This window comes from Carcharodon carcharias, chromosome 11 (genome assembly GCF_017639515.1).
Source record: "Carcharodon carcharias isolate sCarCar2 chromosome 11, sCarCar2.pri, whole genome shotgun sequence".
NCBI classification, from domain to species: Eukaryota; Metazoa; Chordata; class Chondrichthyes; order Lamniformes; family Lamnidae; genus Carcharodon; species Carcharodon carcharias.
The window spans coordinates 24,448,899-24,469,205 of record NC_054477.1 but is presented as its reverse complement, the minus strand read 5'-3'; the positions used below and the strand labels follow the sequence as shown (position 1 = coordinate 24,469,205).

The 20,307-nt window shown below is 41.5% G+C and overlaps 1 protein-coding gene and 1 pseudogene across 8 annotated transcripts in view; one reads left to right on the top strand and one right to left on the bottom strand.

Annotated features, from left to right (window-relative positions):
* Nucleotides 1-4,130: 4,130 nt before the first annotated feature.
* Nucleotides 4,131-4,380, top strand: LOC121284180 (annotated as a pseudogene).
* A 2,807-nt stretch (nt 4,381-7,187) lies between these two features.
* Nucleotides 7,188-20,307, bottom strand: part of herc2 (HECT and RLD domain containing E3 ubiquitin protein ligase 2) — a 255,191-nt gene continuing 242,071 nt past the window's right edge. For all 8 annotated transcript variants that reach the window (XM_041199292.1, XM_041199293.1, XM_041199297.1 and 5 more), the window contains 7 exons: nt 17,140-17,281; nt 15,358-15,552; nt 14,500-14,612; nt 11,924-12,114; nt 11,199-11,304; nt 9,715-9,927; nt 7,188-8,322 (listed from right to left, as the gene is read on the bottom strand). In XM_041199292.1, coding sequence (XP_041055226.1) covers nt 8,050-8,322; nt 9,715-9,927; nt 11,199-11,304; nt 11,924-12,114; nt 14,500-14,612; nt 15,358-15,552; nt 17,140-17,281 — 1,233 coding nt within the window. In that variant the 3' untranslated portion in view covers nt 7,188-8,049. The remainder of the gene's footprint in view (nt 8,323-9,714; nt 9,928-11,198; nt 11,305-11,923; nt 12,115-14,499; nt 14,613-15,357; nt 15,553-17,139; nt 17,282-20,307) is intronic.

Below are 20,307 nucleotides of genomic sequence, written 5' to 3'. Positions count from 1 at the left end.
AGATAAGAGCCCATGGTGTTAGATGCAAGGTACTAGCATGGATAGAAGATTGGCTGTCTGGCAGGAGGCAGAGAGTGGGGATAAGGAGGTCCTTCTCAGGATGGTGGCCGGTGACTAGTGGAGTTCCGCAGGGGTCAGTGTTGGGACCATAACTTTTCACTTTATACATTAATGATCAAGATGAAGAAACTGAGGGCCTCCTGGCTAAGTTTGAAGATGATACAAAGATAGGTGGAGGGACAGGTAGCATTGAGGAGGCAGGGAGGCTACAGAAGGATTTGGACAGGTTAGGAGAATGGGCAAAGAAGTGGCGGATGGAATAGAATGTGGACAAGTGTGAGGTCATGCACTTTGATAGGAAGAATAGAGGCATAGACTATTTTCTAAATGGGGAGAGAATTCAGAAATCTGGAGTGCAAAGGGACTTGGGAGTCCTAGTCCAGGATTCTCTTAAGGTTAACTTGCAGGTTGAGGCGGTAGTTAGGAAGGCAAATGCAATGTTGGCATTTATTTTGAAAGGACTAGAATATAAAAGCAGGGATGTGCTGCTAAGGCTTTATAAGGCTCTGGTCAGATCACACTTAAAATATTGTGAGCAATTTTGGGCCCCGTACCTCTGGACAGGGTCCAGAGGAGGTTCACGAGAATGATCCCAGGAATGAAAGGCTTAAAATATGAGGAACGTTTGAGGACTCTGGGTCTATACTCGATGGAGTTTAGAAGGATGAATGGGGATCTGATTGAAACTTACAGAATACTGAAAAGCCTGGATAGAGTGGACGTGGGGAAGATGTTTCCATTAGTAGGAGAGACTAGGACCCGAGGGCACAGCCTCAAAGTAGAGGGAAGACCTTTTAGAACAGAGATGAGGAGAAACTTCTTTAGCCAGAGAGTGGTGAATCTATGGAATTCATTGCCACAGAAGGCTGTGGAGGCCAGGTCATTAAGTGTATTTAAGACCGAGATGGATAGGTTCTTGATTGGCAAGGGATCAAAGGTTATGGGGAGAAGGCGAAAGAATGGTGTTGAGAAACTAATCAGCCATGATTGAATGGCGGAGCAGACTCAATGGGCCGAATGGCCTAATTTCTGCTCCTATGTCTTATGGTCTTATGGAACAGGAACTGAACTGGACTAGCCAAGACCAAGTCAGAGCTAGGAGTCCTGTGATGAGTAACTCATCTTCCGACTCCCCAAAGCCCTCACTATCTAAAAGGCACAAGTCAGGAGTGTGATGGAATACTTCCCACTTGCCTGGATGAATGCAGCTCCCACAACACTCATGAAGCTTGACACCATCCACGACAAAGTAGCCCGCTTGATTGGCAGCACATCCACAAACATTCACTCCCTCCACCACCAATGCACAGTAGCAGCAGCGTGTACCATCTACAAGATGCACTGCAGGAATTCACCAAGGCTCCTTAGGCAGCATCTTCCAAACTCATGACCACTACCATCTAGAAGGACAAGGGCAGTAGATCGATGGGAACACCACCACCTCCAAGTTCCCCTCCAAGTCACTCACTACCCTGACTTGGAAATATATCGCCATTCCTTCACTGTCGCTGGGTCAAAATCCTGGAACTCCCTTCCTAACAGCACTGTGGGTGTACCTACACCACATGGACAGCAACGGTTCAAGGAGGCAGCTCACCACCACCTTCTCAAAGGCAACTAGTTTTGGGCAATAAATGCTGGCCCAGCCAGTGAAGCCCACATCCCATAAATGATTTTTTTAAAAATTCTAGTGAATGTGTAAGAGCAAGTCTGACTAAAGACTGACACTGTAAGATACTCTTCAACATCAAAATCTGGGCCATTGTATTAAATTACTCAGTTCCCAAAGGTCCTAATCCGGAGGTAATGCTTTGTTTAATTATATGGTTGAATGCTGAAGATAGGGGATTGATGTTTTGTAACAGTCAAAGTAGTAGGTTGCAGTTCAAAAATAATCTGGAGACAAAACTGAAAATCAGATCAAAACATGAAAAAAGCTAAATATAAAGTGCCCAAATTCCTGGGTTTAGAACTGCAGTTCTGTTCTGAATCCTGGATGGTGAAATCGCTTCCAATAGCTTCCCACACCATTTTTAACTTTTTAAACTCATTGATAGAGAGAACATGTCCTTTCCTGCATCCACAACTGAGCTCATGGCCTTAGAGGGAAAGGACAATGTCACCCAATAGAAATCCCACCAATTCTGCACCCCCATCCCCCACACAAAGTACTTTTGCAAGAAGGAGCCATACTCGCACATCAGGATGGCAGCCCGGCAGACATTGAATGCACATTGCTGGTTTCCTAATGGAATTGATCGAACCCTACTTGTTTAGCATTAGAGAAGGAACAATAGCAAATTTAAGTTTCTTCCAAGAAAAAAAAAAGTGATTTCAGTTGGTACAGCCCATCTCCTTGTCAAACTGGTAAGGTGCTACTCCAAGATCCCTGGTTCTTCCCACCCCGTGTCAGAAATTATGTTCATGAAACTATCAGATTGTCGTAAAATCCTATCTGGTTCACTGATGTCATTTAAGGAAGGAAATTCTGCCATTCTTACCCAGCCTGATCGAGATGTGGCTCCAGATCCACGGTGCACTGACTCTTAACTCCTCTCTGAAATGGCCTAACAAACCACTCAGTTGTATCAAACTGCTCTGAAAAAATCTCATAAGACTGTGTGGTGTACCTATACCTCATGGACTACAAGAAGAAGGTGGAGCACCACTATCATCTTAAGGTCAATTAGGAAGGGCAATAAATTTTGGCCTTGCCAGACACACATTCATTTCATGAATGAATAAAAGTTACTCAAAACTTGTATCAGAAAGGCAAAAATAATTAAGTTTTAAATATTTTATTTCTTGCCAGTTTCTTCTTCATCTCCTATCTCAGTAATTTAACTACTTTTCTGCTACCTTTATTTAATATAGCATAAGTAATCTCTTCCTTAAGAAGTGTTTAAAACCCTCTTTCTCAAATCCACGTGGTAATTTTTGAAGACAGGAACCACAGTGATAAACAATTAGCCTTTGATTGCATCAGATCCAGATTGAATGGCTTTTTGAATCCAGATGGTTGACACAGTCATAACCAGGTCACTCTTTGATTTTCTTACATCAGAGATTGGGTAAAAATAAACTTCACTAAATGACAAGTACATTTCAATAGATCACAACATAATCTGATTCATGGTTAAGAGGCTTTCTCAGAGCAGCTACTTGCTGTAAAATGGCATCATTGTTAATGTTCTGGCATCATGAACATGAATGAAGGACTATTGGCATCAGTTCCCATTTATGTTAAATGATGCATTTTGGTGGGATGAATGGGGAGAAGCAATATGAACTAAATGGTACAATCATAAAGGGGGTGCAGGACAGGGACACCTGGGGGCATATGTACATCATAGAAAGCAGCAAGATAAGTTGAGAAGACTTGTTAAAAATGGGAACCTTGGCTTTATAAACAGAGAAATAGAGAATGAAAGGAAGGAAGTTATGCTAAACAACTTGTATTTGTAGAAATCCTTATAGCACATTGGTTAGGGCCCACTTGAAGTATTGTGTTCAATTTTAAGCCCATGTTAGGAAGAATGTCAAAGCATTAAAGAAGATGCAGATGAGATTGGTAGCAGTAACACCTCAATTACATGGACACTGGAGAAGCTGGGATTGTTCTTTTCAAAGGAGAGAAGGTTGAGGGGAAACTTGATCAAGCTGATCAAAACAATGAAAGGCTTTCATAAAATAAATAAGGAGAAACAGTTTCCAGTGGCAAAAGGGTCAGTAACCAGAACAAAGATTTAACGTGACCGATAAAGAAACCAGAGATAACATGTGGCAACATTATTTTTTGGAAGAAAACAAGTTGTGGTGATCTGGAATATTCCTTGAAAAGATGATGGAAGCAGATTTAGCAGCAACATTCAAAAGAGTATAAATACTTGAAGGAAAAAAAATTACAGGGTTATGGAGAAAGGAATGGAGAGTGGTATGAATTGGATAGTTCTGCCAAAGAGCCAGCACAGGACAGACACAAGCCGAAAGGTTGCCTTCTGCAATGTATCATTTTGCATTTATGCCTCTAGTGGGGAGCTTCATAAAACACTAGTGAGTCCACGCTAACGATGCCTCTGGGAAAAGATTTGTTGCATGTGTCTCCTGGAGAAGAGGAAACACAAGAAGCAGCGTCTGGTGCAAAGCCTCAACTCCTATTTCATGGATGTCAAGTGCCCTAGTTGCTACAAAATCACTACCGTGCTCAGCCACGCACAGGCTGTAATGTTGTGTCATGGATGCTCCACTGTACTCTGCCAGCCCAACAGAGGAAAGGCCAGGTTAACAGAAAGCTGGTACTTCGGAAGAAAGCAGCACTAAAAATGAAACTTGGCATTTGAGGATGGGCGAGACTACACACAGCCAGGCATCGGGAATTTGGCTGAGGGATACTGATTCGCTTCCGTGGGGTCTGGATGGCAGCATGGGACAGATGTAGCTGGAGAATGGAGGGGGTGCGTCAGTGTCCCTAAAGCCTTGCCCATCTGGTTTACATAAATCTTTGTTGACTCTCTTGCTGATATTATTTGTTAGAATTGTCAAATAAAATGACCTAAGTATCAAAAAAACCAATGAGAGTAATCAATGGTTGTGAGGTGAAGGACAGTTCTAGAAACAGAGTGTGATCCAGTATGCAAAGGTCTCCATTTACAATATTTGGGGATCACAGGGCAGCTCAGGTTAATTCACTTTCCTTGAACCATTTTTGATCATGCCTTCTTGAACCTTAAAAACAACTACCACATTCTATTAATGGTTCAGGTTGGCAAATTAATTAACAATGTCCTAGAACATGACAGACCTCGTCTTACTCGGGTATTACTTATCAAGCCTGCCACAAAAAAGTTGACTTTTTTCAGAACCCAACTCAATATGCTAAATAGTCTGCACATGTTGACCCTCCCTGAGAAGAAAACCATTTGGGAATTAGACACTGTTGGCAATAACGGTGTTGCTGCTGTCATATTATTTGGATAGCTTTTTCAACGAGCTGCCACAGGTACAATGGGTCAAATGACCTCTTTCTGTGCTTTATGAGTTTATGATTGATTCTATGACCATGTAATTTAAAAAACACCAATAGGTCTTTACATTAGGGAACAGAAGAGAAGTAAATAAAGGAACAGATGGTACTTGATGGTGCAACAGTTAAGTATGATGATCAAAAGCTTGATAAATGGAGTTTGAGGCATTTTTTTTAAGAGGGAATTGAAGACTGAGGACTTTACGCAGGGAGTTCCAGAGTTCAGCCAAAGCAACTTAAGCTTCTGTGACCAGTGGCAAGAGAAGGGAAGGGGCATGGACAATATGCCAAGGGAACCATAGGGTGCAAGAAGCGATACAAGGTTGAAGGAGATTCACAGCAATAGTAAGGGACAAAGCCATAGAATGAACTGAACACAAGAACAAGAGCCTTAAATGTAACTGGTTGGGGGAGAAGAAACAAGTGTAGATCAGTGAGAAACAGGAGTGATAGCAACAGAACAAAATACAGATAGCTGAGTTTTGGATAAGTAAGAAAGAAAAGCTTGCATTTATAAAGTGCCTTTCAAGACCACCATATGTCCCAAAGTGCTTTTCAGCCAATGAAGTACATTCTTTGAAATCCAGCCACTGCTGTAATGTAGAAAATGGAGCAACTGACACACAGCAAACTGCTAGTGTTTTTGAGATGTTAAATGAGGAATAAATATTGGCCGGAGCACTTGAGATAACTCCCCTGCTCTACTTAAAAGTAATGCTATGGGATGTTTTACATCCACCTAAGAGAACAGATGGGACCTCAGTTTAATATCTCATCCAAAAGACATATCTCTGGCTGTCCAGTGCATTCTTAGTTCCGCATTGGAGTGTCAGGCTAGTTTTTTTTTTAACTATTCATTTATGGGATATGGCCAGCATTTATTGCCCATCCCTAATTGCCCTTAAGAAGGTGGTGGTGAGCTGCCTTCTTGAACCACTGCAGACCATATGGTGTTTGTTGTATGCAAGTCCTGGAGCGGGACTTGAAACCACGACCTTGTGACTCAAGCGCGAGACCGCTACCAACTGAGCCATGACTGACAATAAGAGCTCGAGAGGACTAGGCCAAACAAGGTGGATAGCGGAGAAACAAGCCTAGAAGTGAAAAGGATAAGGCGTTAGATTTCAGTAGCAGTGTGAATACTTTTGAGACGAAATGGGGAATATTAGAAAGGTGGAAGTGGTCTCAGTGATGGGTAGGGTGAAGAGCTTGAAGCTCAGTGTGGACAGGCACTGAGGTTTTGTACCTCCAGGTTTGTCTTAAAGGGGTGACTGGGAAGGAGGATATACTAGGTTAACAAGGGAAAGGAGATATATCAGTTAAAAATACAACTTTACATAACCCTTGACAGCTTTAGAGTCCAGAAAACTATTTCCTTCTTAAGTATATTCAGTGACCTGGCCTCCACAGCCTTCTGTGGTAGAGAATTCCATAGGTTCACCACCCTTCTGAGTGAAGAAGTTTCTCCTCATCCTAGTCCTAAATGGTCTAATATGACAATGTAGAACAAACACACAATCCTCGGCAACCATTGCTTCAAAAGAAATTCTGGTGTTTCAAAAAAAGAGTATTATGACAAATGGAGAATAGGCAAGGAAATGGAATAACAAAAGATAAAAAAGGAAAAAATTGCATTTGTGTGGCACCTTTCACAATTTCGGTATGCCTGAAGCACCTTACAGCTGATGAATTACTTCAAAAGTATAATCACTGTTATAATACAGGAAATGTAGTTTTGTGCACGGTAAAGTATGACAAACAGCAATGTGATGATAAGATAATCTGCTTTTAGTGATGGTGGTTGAGGAATAAATAATAGCAGTGCTCTCAGTACTGCATTGGAATATTAGCCAAGAATTTGTGCTCAATTCTCTGGAGTCTGACTCTAATCTTCTAACTCCAAGGTAAGAGTTCTAACACTGAGCCACAGCTGACACGTAAGTAGAATTACATGGCTATCGAAATGGTACAGCAGACAAAATAGCCTGCTCTTGCTCCTGCAGAAAAGAAATCTAATTTTGAAAGCCATGCCAGTGATGTTGATCAGTGAGACTGATAACAGTAGTGTGGACTATAACACATTAAGAATTGGGAATCGATTTAATTTAATTTGTGTAAGCCAATGTTTTATTCACAGGAAAATGAATGACTTTACCTTATGTGTATACATTGCACAATTATCAAATTATGTACATTGTTGAATGACTGCCATCATACCTTACAGTGGAGTTAATCTGTGCACATTCAGCAGAAGTTTAAAACTTCAAAAAAAAAGACCAAAAGTAATAGAGTTGAGACGATTTATAATGCGTTCTTACTGTTTTAAGAATATTGAACTTTAAATGATACAACATTCAAAATGTTCACTGTCATATAAACAAACACAGCTAATAAAGTCAGCTTACATAGTATTTATACTATTTCAGTTGTTGCACATTATCTCAATATACAGCAGGGAAAAGAATGCACATAACACAACAATTATTTTGAGCCCCCAAACAACTTGACATTGCACCCTACCACAGTGAAAGGGCTTAAGAGACTCATTTTGGGTGCTACTTCATGTTGCTATATTAACTCCGGACTAAAAGACAGTTTTAAAAAATCAGTAAACACAAACAAGAGGCTCTCAAATCTAATTGTGTGTATATGGTTGTGTAGCATTGTGCAACCAAAGTAAAACCTCGCCAAACAAAACACATGCATCGAGTTCGTGAGGAATAAAGTACCATATTCTAAATTACACATTGGCTCTAAATTATTAGCCGGCTATGGTAAGCAATAAATAATTACATTTGTCCACCGTGGTTCTGAGAACTCTAAATTTTCCACATTATTCTATCATCTGAATCCATTTTTGTTCTTTGAAGGGAATCTGAATTCCTGCAGCATATTTCAAAGATGTTCTGTACAACCAAAAAGGTGTTGCTTGAACTCAAGTCTAATTTCTTCTTATGTTCCTTTCTCTAATGGCCTGTTAAGTAGTCCTGTGTGGAATCAGATGCAAAAGAGTCTGCGTCTTCATTATCGGAGTCGTCACTGCTGTCATCAGCGGCCGGCTCTCCAGTTAGTGCAATACGAGCATAATCATCTGTGTCGATTGATTTGCAGAAATGAATAGCATACTTCAGTTTTTCCTCTAACACCTGCTTACATGAGTATCTGGGCAATTTCAGCAAGAAGAAACAAGTGTATGATTCAGGAAGGAAGTGGTCCGGAGGGTTGTATTTGTCCAGCACCTGCCGCAAATAATGAAACAAAACCAACATTAACCATCAAATCAAAACAAGTTGTCCTATTTACGGGCATTCAGGTTTTGATTTCCCCCAATCTTGTCTCTTTGGTCCTCTTTGCCTCAAAGAAAGATTCATGCTGAGGTATTTCTCCACAAGCAATGGCAGTCCTCCACCTATATCAGCCAGCAGCTTGACTTCTGGTGGAGGCAGCATCGCAGCCAAAGTTATTTTGTATGAAATACATGCACACACTTTCAGCGAGTTAATCAGAATATAAAAGTCAAAGAAAGGCCATTGGTCCCATCAAAGCTTATTCCACCAGCAACCCAACTCTCCATCATTGCGCTTAACTATATTGTGAACAAACCAAATATCTATGCCTCTACTACCTTGTCTGCTAGATTATTTCAAACATTTCTCATTCTCAGTAAAGGAAGTGTAAAATTATGCAAAGAACCTGAGCAAAATTTTGGATTTACACAGTTCTATTAATGGCCTCCTCTTTTCTTGGACCAACTTCGATGCTATATAATGCTATTTAATATTTAAACACTTCAGGTGTGTTTTTAACCCTCTAGACATCTTTTCACTGGACTGTAAAACTTAAGCTTCTCCACTACTTCCTCGTGGCTCATCTGCTTCACCAAAGGGATTAACTGGCTCTTTATGCTTTCCAATGCACGAGTCCTGGCCGGTTTCCTACTCCCTGTAATCCTAAATGAGGAGTAATGAGGTCAATTATAGCACTGTTAACACTGGTCTGGCTGAAGTCAGGCTAAATTAGTGCAGACCTGAGATGGACAAACGCCAGGAATCATTCTCCCTTGTATGTTCATTAGAAATCCTCGGAGTCATCGAGCCAGTTGGCACTGTAATCTTCTGTGACAATCTCCAGGTTCCCTGCCTTTTCCTTCATGTTTCACAAAAGTCATGCATTTACATTGCGCCTTTTATGACCGCAGGGCGCCCTAAAGCACTTCACAGCAAATAAAGTATTTTTGAAGTTTAGTCACTGTTGTAATAAAGGAAACGTGGCACACAACTTTGCACACAGCAAACTCCCTCATGCAACAAAATAGTGACCAGACAATCCATTTTAGTGATGTTGACTGTGGGATAAATATTGACCAGGACAGTGGGGAGAACACAACACCTTGCAGTCTTTTACATCCATCGGAGTGGGCAGACAGGGCCATGGTTTAACATCTCATCTGAAAGACAGCACCACTGACAGACCAACTCCCCCTTAGTATCGCACTGAAGCGTCAGCCTGAATTTTTGTGCTCAACTCTCTGATTCAGAGGCGAGAACGCTGCCAACTGACAGCTGACACGAATAGGAAGCGCAAGCACCTCTGGGCCACCATCCAATTTTATCTTTTTCTATTGGCAATACCTGAATAACAAAATCCCGTCCTCGGAAGTCCGCAATTGTCCTAGGCAGTCGTGTACGGCCCCAAACGAAACGCAGAAAGAGGGAGCGCTCAGTATTGGAGAAGGATTCCATCACCTCCCAGAACCACTGAATTAATGGAGCATTTGGTTCTATTCCTTTGTACGTGGCTACAGACTTTAAAAGGTGAAGTGGTATATCAGGACTTCCGCACACCTGCAACATTACAATGAGCGAGATACACCATTCAGTTTATAAAATCTTTTCCATAGCTTACTACTTTAATATTAATAACGCAAACAGTGCAAAAGTTAATAATGACATTTTATCATTAACTACAAAAAAAGTTTTAATTATTTAAAAAAACTCTTGCCACAAAAAAAGCCAAACATTCTTAACGCTGGACATCTTCTCCCTGGATCTCCAACAGATGCTGGACCTTTACATACTTTCAGTTAAAGAGGGTGCGTGTTCCTGAAAATCTGCAGAATAATCCAATTTCATACAAAGCAATTGGTGAGGCATTGACACATTGGGCTGGATTTTCCCAACCTTTTGGGAGGACTTGTAAAAAGGTGAGGATTGGTGTGCCCATTGTCTTCTCGCTGCCCTGCCCCCTCGCCCACAGAGGGGAAAGTGCTGGATGACCTTTCATGCCCAGAGCACAACTGAGCCACTCAAGTGGCCAATAAGGGCCACTTGCTACCTCCACTGGCATTTAACTGCCATCTAGATGGCGACCCCCATCATCACTTACCTGTTTGTGAAGGCATATGTCCACTGATGTGTGCTACTCCTTCAGGTGCAGCCCGAGCAGTGGCCCCCATTCCCAGTGGTACCGCTGTGCTGTCTGCCCTTAATTGGCCAGTAGCTCTTGGGGGCAGGTGACCACCTTTATAGGGATTAATTAATTGGCTGCCATTGACAAGATGTGATCCCAGGTCCCGTTGGCTGCCAAAGTGGATTCTCGCTCCAACTTTCAGGCCTGGCAGCGGGACCCCTTTTCCTACCACTAAATCCATTATGTTGATCACAAAGCTAGCAGAAGTTGACAATGGGTTTTGGCAATGTGGTGGATTGGGAGTTCCACATTCAATTGCATTTTTTTTTAAACATAAGAACATAACAAATAGGAGCAGGAATAGGCCATTTGGCCCCTCAAGCCTGCTGCGCCATTCAAGAAGATCATAGCTAATCAGATTGTGGTCTCAACTCCACTTTCCTCCCCATCTCCGGCTGACTATAACTAGTTCGTAATACCTCAATCACATATTGCGTAAAATCACAAAGCAAAGGGGAACATTAAGCTTTCAAGTACAAGCCCCCCCCCGAGAGGTAGAAGTTTGGCATTGGTACGAATTCAACATTATTTAAAAATGAATTCTCAACAAGCAAAGATTTAAAATAAAGCAATCACATTCTTCATATTTAAACTAATTGTGTAACTGAAACTTCCAGTTTAGAGTCCGTCAGAAGGCATGAAGTACCATTGTTTCGAGTTCGTAGCCAGTAAAGAGAGAAAGAAGAGGCACAGGGACTACTCTAGCCATCCCCTCCCGGACAGCAGCAACCTGCTCATCAAATTCATGCAGCCTGTAAAAAACAAAGCACAGCAAATAAGAAGATATTTTTTAGAAAGAAAGACTTGTATTTATATAACACTTTTCACAACCACCAGACATCTCAAGGCACTTTTCAGCCAATTAAATACTTTGAAGTGTAGTCACTGTTGTAATGTAGGAAATATGACAGACAATTTGTGAACAGTAAATTCCCCCAGACAGAAATGTGATAATGGCCAGATAATCTGTTTTTGTGATGTTGATTGAGGGATAAACATTGGCCAGGACACAGGGGAGAACTCCACTGCTCTTCTTTGAAATAATGCTATGGGATCTTTTACATCCACCAAGCAGGCAGATTGGGTCTCATCCAAAGGAAGGGATCTCTGACAGTACAGCACTGCCTCAGTACTGTATTGGAGCGACAGCCTTGATTTTTGTGCTGAAGCCCGGAACGTTAGAACTCATACAAGAGTGTTTTTACCAGCACTGTTTATTAAACATAGCTTTTAGAACGTTACATTAATATAATAGCAATACCTTATGATGCAGTGATCATGCATAACTACAATACTAGAGAAAATTATAACCGGGCAAGCCACTGTGAAATATGCCTGGAAAGGCAATATTAACTGAATGATTCATCTTACCTGTAGTTTATGGCCAGCCTAACATACTCAGCCCTGTTCTCCAATACGATATGCGAGTGCTTGGAACTCAGCTGAATATCTTGACCACTCGCATTTGGCACTGTGAAGGGCAAAGCCATGGCCTCAAACTCCTCAGCTGTGGCTTCATTATCTCTGATGTACATGAGCCCAGGAATAAAGTCTTTGTCAACCTAAATATAAGAACATGGGCTAAATAATATATACTTTCTTCAAATGCTCCAGAGCATTAATGCAGAATAACTTGAATATACATAGTCCCTTTAACATAAACAAAAAGCCAAGGAGTTTCGCATTTGTAGCGGATGGAAATTGACAAAGGGCGGGGTATTAAAAGGGGGTAAGTGAAAGTTGGTCAAATTGATCAGAGTTTCAAAGAGGGTCCTAAAGAAGGAGAGAGGTGATGAGACTGATGGGTTTAGGAAGGGAATTCGAGAGTTTAGGGCCAAGATTGCTGAAGGTACAATTGCTAATGCTGTACAAAAGTAGTGGGGTGTGGAAGAGACTTAAATTAGAGAGCAGGGCGTTCAAGAGGCCTGCGGGACTGGTGAAGTTACAGAGATGGGGGTGGTTGTAGAAATGAATGCATTTAATCAAGGTGAAAATGTTAAATTTGGGGACCAGGAGCCAACGTGAGCAGGGCTTGGATCAGGAGATCCAAGTAGCAGGGTTTTAGGTGAGCTGAATTTCAAGCAGGGTGGAGTACAGATGGCCAGCCAGGTGGGGACTTGGAAATGGCAAAGGCATGGATGAGGGTTTCAGCAGATGGAAGGACTGAGGCGGGGCAGAGATGGGCGATGTTACAGAGGTGGAAGCAAGCAGTGTCTGTATTGGTAAGGATTGGGAGTTCAGAAGTTCAGTTAAGGGTCAAAAAGGACTCTGAGGTTAAATGAAGTCTTGGCCAACCAAGACAGCGGCAAAGCTACAGTTATTGGCAGGAGTGAAGGCGATAGTTTATATGGTCAATGGTTTATATGGAAGAAATTGCAGCTCATCCAAGGCTGTATGTCGGGCAAGCAGACTGAAAGTGCTGATGCAGTGAATAATGTGTTGCAATTATGAGGTTTATAACTTGGTATATTCTGGGGCTGATCTTTAATATAAGGTAAAACGAAGGGGGTCACGTGACCTGTTCTGAAGTCTGCCTGACAGCAAGTGATTTGACTGTTGGAAATTAAAGGGGGCCCAGATTGTTTTACTGGGAAGTGCAAGGTTTTTAGGCTTGGTGGTAATGGCAGCAGCCTGTGAGCTAACAGTGGATAGACTGTGTCTTCAAAGTCCCAAAAAACATTGAGAATGTTGGGTTGTAAACAGTTGTGCTTTAAACTGTCCCTTTAGTTCCAAGATGAAAGAGAGTTGGGCTCTCAAGGATAATTAATCTGCATTTCTACCTGAATACATGGCTCACGTGATTATCACTGCCATGGAAATGGGCTTTAAGATGGTAACGATCTAAGATAGCCCTGAAAACTCAGACATAAGAAGTCTGCCAGGGCCTGAGAGAGGGCGGGAGCACAATGCCAAAAGTCTGTCTGATTCTCTAAGCTGGAATGCAGGTGAAGCTTGTGCTTGCATCGAAAAGGCCAAATTTATGAGGAGTTAAAACAAAGCTGGAAGATTAGCCTATCATATGCCAGAGGGAGGATCTCCAATAATATTCTCACTGTGAAGGATGGTTCTATGATTAGAAGTTACCAGGTGAGAAAGGAAAAGAACAGAAGTAAACCCTTGGGAGAACCATGTTTGACTGATTGTGGGAGAATTGAATGTCTATTTAAAGGAGAGTGTACCTGACAAGTGGTTTTTCTGGTTGTGTTAAAAGTTCTGTTCTGTAGTTTCAAGCATAAGTTGCCTACAAAAATGGCATTTAGTCAACCGTGCCCTTTTGGTTTGTTTGTTATAGTAAACAACTTAAAACATCAAATCTTGTTGTGTTATCCTTTCAGCTGTTAACTATAAGTTCAAATTTCTCTTTTCAAAAATTATCAGGCTCTATGGGGGGTGCGGGGGGGGGGGGCAGAATAAATTATGACAATAGAGGAAAGATCTTTGAGGGACATCAGAGGCAACAGAGAGGGGAAGGGAAGCCATTGCAGAGATGCTCTAGCTATAATTAGATAGGAAGAGTAGAACCAAGCCAGAGCAGTCCACTGAGCTAAACAACAGAAGAGGGGTTTGGGAGGATGGTGGCGCAATGTACTTTATCAAAGGCTGCAGAGAGATCAGGGAGGATGGGGACGGATGGTGCACCATAATCACAGTTTCAAAAGGTGCCATTTGTAACTTTGATTAGGCTGTTTCATGCTGTGACAGGGGCAGAAATCTGATTGGAGAGATTCAAGCACATTGTTGCAGGATGGAATTTGGGAGATGAAAGGGAGGTGGTTCTCAAAGGCAGAGAGGTCAATGGCTGACTTTTTTAAGGAGGGAATATTGATTAATAATATTTGCACACACAAAAGTTAGAGTATTCTAACTTCAGCCAAAAATAAAGACTTTAAAACGTGCTCTTATATAACAAATGTATTAAAGGCATAGGTAGAATTGTCAGGATTTACCTCACTCAAGTCAGCAATTGTTAGATTCATTCCTGCCAGTTGCTTCCACACAGGTTCAGCTAAATTGAGGCTCAGAGGACTGCCAGTACGTATAGCAATGCCTAAAAGCACACCTACAATAGGAAAGTTTCAGGATAAATTCTGTTAGAAGTATTAATAGGTCACAAATGGCAAGAAAGTACTCCTTCTCAATTGTTTCATTTAAATGTTCCCTAGATAGTGTGGCATGTCTGCAACAAATATTGGATCATACTTTGCTCCAACTGCACACTGAAAAATTTAGTACTCACTTTCTGAAGGGTCATTAAAAGTTAAAAATAAAATTAAGCAAATCTGATCTTACATATATTAAGAGTCTTTAGGTTCCTAAGAGATTTATTTTCTACAAATTAATACTACCCCCTAATTTTTCCAACTTTACTCTTCAGGCATTCCACTGCAGTGGAGTCTGATCCAACAGAGATCAATGCCAGGTAGCATCTGACATCTTGCACAAGTCCTTGATAGTGAGTGCCAGTGGGCTATTCCTCCACACCTTGTCCCAACCTCAACCAATACATGCGTATCTTCAGCATCAGTGGACAGAGATCAGGAGTGGTAACTCAAACTGATCTGTCCCTCATATAGCAAGAGGGCTGGTAGCAATTGTAATGCCATTACCATTTTTCCCAACTAAACTCATGAAAATCAAGCATGCAACCTTTCTTGGCTCTATAGCCTAGTGTTACAATGGATGACGTATTTACGCATGAGACTATTAAGGAAGCTTACTTCTTGAACTTATGCACATGCACGCATAGATAAAAACAGGATGAAAACAAAGTCATATTAATGAAGCCATATTAATAAATCACATACCTAGAAATCTGAACATGTTCATGTGCAGCAGTGATTTGGCAGCTGGATTTAATAGAAAGCAGTCCCGGTTGGCGCCAGATTCATCTCTTCCATTTGGGGTAACAATCAACAACGGAGTCAAACCATTTTGGAGCTCTTCACACATCTCTGCAATCGATTCACTGTAACCTCCACCACAATCATCCACAGACTCACCTGGACAAAGGAACAACAAATTTCAGTCAGATAACTTTTCCTCAACAACTAAAACGCAAAATCCTTGCAGAGTAGCATAAATTACATGTTTGGTAAATTTCACATGCAAATGGGAGACATCAGTGACAAAGAGCATTGTTCAAACTCTGCAAACAGCGGAATATTATCATTCAAGAGAAAAGAGTATCCGGGATGCTGTCAATTTAAGAGCTTTGTGCCCCAGATGCCTGAGTTAGTGTTCTTCCCTGACCCTATTGTATTCATGAGTCTCAGATCATGGACTAGAGAAGGCAGAGAAAAACATAGGTAGGTAAGTCAATGAGAAAATAAAATACAAAGGGAAACAATTTGAAAACTCCATGTTTCACTCAGTAGGAAAAAGAACCGACCAGGTGGAAAAGAAGGGAGCTTCATCTCAGAAGTTTGAACTAAAATATATACATAAAGACAAGGGTGACATCAAATCTAAGTAAATGAACATTCTTCCTCAGTCATTCATGAAAATTCATGAGAATAATGGAATCATGACACCTATTTTGGCAAAGAGATGTGCTCTTAAAATCTCCCAACTAACTCCTTAAACTGCTTGGGTTGTACATCTTGATCAAACACAAACACAAAAAATGCTGGAAAATCTCAGCAGGTTTGACAGCGTCTGTGGAGAGACAGACAGGGTTAACGTTTCGAGTCCATATGGCATCTTGATGCAGCATTGAGCCATAGGCCAAGAAATCACCAGTATTATCCTATGTTATCTGATCTCAGCTGGAAAGGCAATAATGATATTGCAAATATCCTCAATCACCTTGGACCATAAAAAATAGTGTAGGGATAAGTCAATCAATCAGGCTAGATACTCACCCAATTACAATCCAGCAACTTTTGGTGAAAGTGAACATGAGGATATTAGGTAAGGTCAAGATTACTGTTTTCCAGTAAATGGTCTACTGCTCTCACTGTGAATGCTCACATATAGAGATTGAACACGTAGGTAAAGTGCCAGGGGTCCAGGAAATCTTAAGCAGCATGAGCCATGCCTTTATAAGGTGGTGGTGGTGGAGGGGCAGGAAAAAACTGCACTCTCAAGCACTGAAAAATGAAGGTCACTGATACTAACTGCTAATAAAACTACAGTACAAGATGGTGGATTTTAAATTAAAAGAATGGGACAGAAAAAGAATTCAACATTGAAAGAGGTCACGACATGAGCTAGTTGAGTACAGGATTCAAATTTATCTAGCATCAAACCAGATGCAAATGCCTGGAAGTATCAAGAGAAAATAATGTTACAGTGAAGATCTGAAGAAGAGTCATACTGGACTCGAGACAGTAACTCTGCTCCGCTCTTCACAGGTGCTGCCAGACCTGCTGAATTTTTCCAGCAATTTTTGTTTTTATTACAATCACTCTCTCGGGCTCTCACTGTACTGGAAGCTAGCTTCTGATTAAGCAACATCAGGAGAATATAATAAGACATTTAAAATACCGTCAAAGTAAATAATGGAGGAAAAACCATTTCAACTCCCTCTCCCCACCTGCTCCTCACAAAAAACCAAGCATAAAGTTTAGTTGCATAATTAAATGTACCGACAAACTTGACTTTCCAGACTCGGTGAGGGAGCAACAAGCTATCAGGGCTGAGCGAGCTCATCTTAGCGCACATCTGACCAAAAACAGACTTTGTGCCATCAGGACCCGCCAATCCTCCTTTACTTCTGGAACGTTTGACCTGAAGACAAAGATAAAATTTAAGCATCAATAAAGAAACGTGGTTGACTCTTAACTGCTCTCTGAAATGGCCTAGCAAGCCATTCAGTTCAAGGGCAATTAGGGATGGGCAACAAATGCTGGCCTTGCCAGTGATGCCCACATCCCATGAAAGAATAAATAAGAAAGCAGTCTATAGTGTCAGCAGCCATGTATTTCAAGAGGCATGTGAGGGGTACAAATATCAGGAGAGTTCCTTCCACCCAGCCTCACATTTACCACGACAAAAACCATTACTAAAACCTTCTTCATCCCTAGGATTGGTTCCTACAACCTTCTCACTTGTCTGTGCCCTTTATAAATTTCAGCCATATGAGAATTCTGCAGTCCAAGCCTGCACCCATGCATCTAGCACCCCCTGCCCTCAATAAACTGCACTGGCTCCCTGTACTTCAGTGAAACGTGTTCAAGGCTCCTCCACAACATGACTGCATTCAATATGTAAAAACTTTTCCAGCCTCATGTAATGATTTATACTGCTTGGACTTGCCATGACTGCTTGATCCCACACCATAGGATAATCTTCCAGCCATAAACTTTCTGTCCTCTAAAACCCTGTTCCAAAACTATTTGACTTTACTCCCTGGTAACAGCTAGACTTTTAAAAGCAATCTCTTTAGCCATGCTTCTAGATTCTCCACCTTCACTTTCTCCCTAGTATCCACCTCTTCTCCCCCTTGAAAAAAGTGTTGAGGTGTACATCTACATACAAAAAAGCCTTGCATTTATATAGAGGTTTTCAACCCCATGTCATTCCAAAGCACTTAACAACGAATGAAGTACTTTTTAAAAAAAAAGTTGTAATGTAGGAAACATAGCCAGTGCACAGCAAGCTCCCACAAACAGCAATGTGGTAATAATCCGATAATCCGTTATTAGTATTGCCGATTGAGATATAAATATTGGTTAGGACACTGGGGACAAGTCCAATGCTCTTCTTTGAAATAGTGCAAACAGGGCCTCAGTTTAATGTTTCATCTGAAAAATGGCACCCCCAACAGTGCAGTAGTCACGTGATTCTTGTGCTCAAGTCCGTGAGTGGGGTGAGAATCCACAGCTTTCTGACAAAAGTGATAGTGCTACCAACTGAGCTATGGCTAACTCACATTAGCAATATGTGAGGAGTACTATACAAGTGTCAGTGTTGCATATCAAATTAAGTTGAGTCGATATAAAACTCAGTGGAAAGTTCAAATGGTTGTAAATGTGAACTTGCATTTATCTAGTACCTTTACTGTATAAAACGTGTTCCAAGCTGCTTCACAAAAACAATCAGATGAAAGTCAACACTCAGCCAAAGATGATATTAGGAGGGGAAGCTCAAAATTTGGGCAAATTGCTGGGCTTTAAGGGGCATATTAGAGGAGGAAAGGTAGAGGGATTAGGGGCTTCAGAACCTGTTGCTTAAGTGGCTGAAGACACAGTAAACAATGGTGGGGGTGAAGGAATTTTGGGATGCACAAGAGGCTAGAGTTGAAGCAATGCAGAGATGACTACAGAGATGGGGGAGTGGAATGATCTGGATACAAAGATGAAAATTTTAATTCCAAGGCTTTTGGGGACCATGTAGGCCAGCAACCACAGGGATAATGGGTAAGCAGGATTTGGTGGATGTAGCTGGTAGAAGGGGTAGGGTAAGGAGTTTAAAAAGATAACTGGTAGTGGATAAAGGATCAATATGTTATCCAAGACGATCCTGGAGTAGCAAGCACTTTAAGCAGAGGAGGCCAAGGGCCAGCAGGGTTTCATGCGATTCAGTTAGTTCTAGCAAAGTATGGTGAAAACCGTGGAATACAAAATTCTCTCAAATCATTTCCTTAAACCCAATATTAGCTTAGTTATAGTTGATAATTGTTTCCCAGGTGATTGAACTTTTCTTATTTTGCAACTGTCATATTAAGTGCAAGAAAACATAATATAGCAGGCAGTGATAGATTGAGAAATAATATGGGAGAACCAGTACTATAGCACTGATCTTTTTCAACAGTGGATTAGCAGGGATATAACTATACAACAGTATTATAATGAGGTTATAAACAAACAACAGAGCTCGATACTACTTTCATATCAAGGGAAGTTTTCCAAGGCAGGGTTTTAAAGAAATGCTTATCTAATAGGCAAATTCTTCTCAGGCCTCCATTTATTCTCCTCCTCCTTCGTCACAACCTCTGTGGTCCTCTATTTTACGGATACTACAATGCTTTTTGCTCTGAACTCTTTCCTTTTGCACCCAAGCTCCAAATGAACATCCCTCTACATTTTCTTCCTTCCCCTTAAATCCAGTCATACTCCATTGTCTCCCCTACAACATATTATATCCCAGGTCCTCAAAACTGTGAAACTCCTTTACTAGCTTCAGTCTTCCCTTCCTCCTACAACCTTAAAACCTAATCGCTACTTCTTGATATGTCCCCAGCTCTCAGTAATTTTTGTTTTTATTCATTTACGGGATGTGCACATCACTGGCTAGGCCAGCACTTATTGTCCATCCCTAATTCCCCTTGAGAAGGTGGTGATGAGCTGCCTTCTTGAACTGCTGCAGTCCATGTGATGTAAACACACCCACAGTGCTGTTAGGGAAATGGTTCCAGGATCTTGATCCAGTGACAGTGAAGGAATGGCGATATATTTCGAAGTCAGGACGGTGAGTGACTTGGTGGGGATCTTCCAGGTGGTGGGGTTCCCATGCATCTGCTGCCCATGTCCTTCTAGATGGTAGTGGTCGTGGGTTTGTAAGGTGCTGCCTAAAGAGTTCCTACAGTGCATCTTGTAGGTGGTACACACTGCTGCTACTGTGCGTCAGTGGTTGAGGGAGTGAATGTTTGTGGATGGGGTGCCAATCAAGTGGGCTGCTTTGTCAAGGACGGTGTCAAACTTCTTGAATATTGTGGGAACAGCACTCATCCAGACAAGTGGCGAGTACTCCATCACACTTCTGACATGTGCCTTGTAGATAGTGACAGGCTTTGGGGAGCCAGGAGGTGAGTT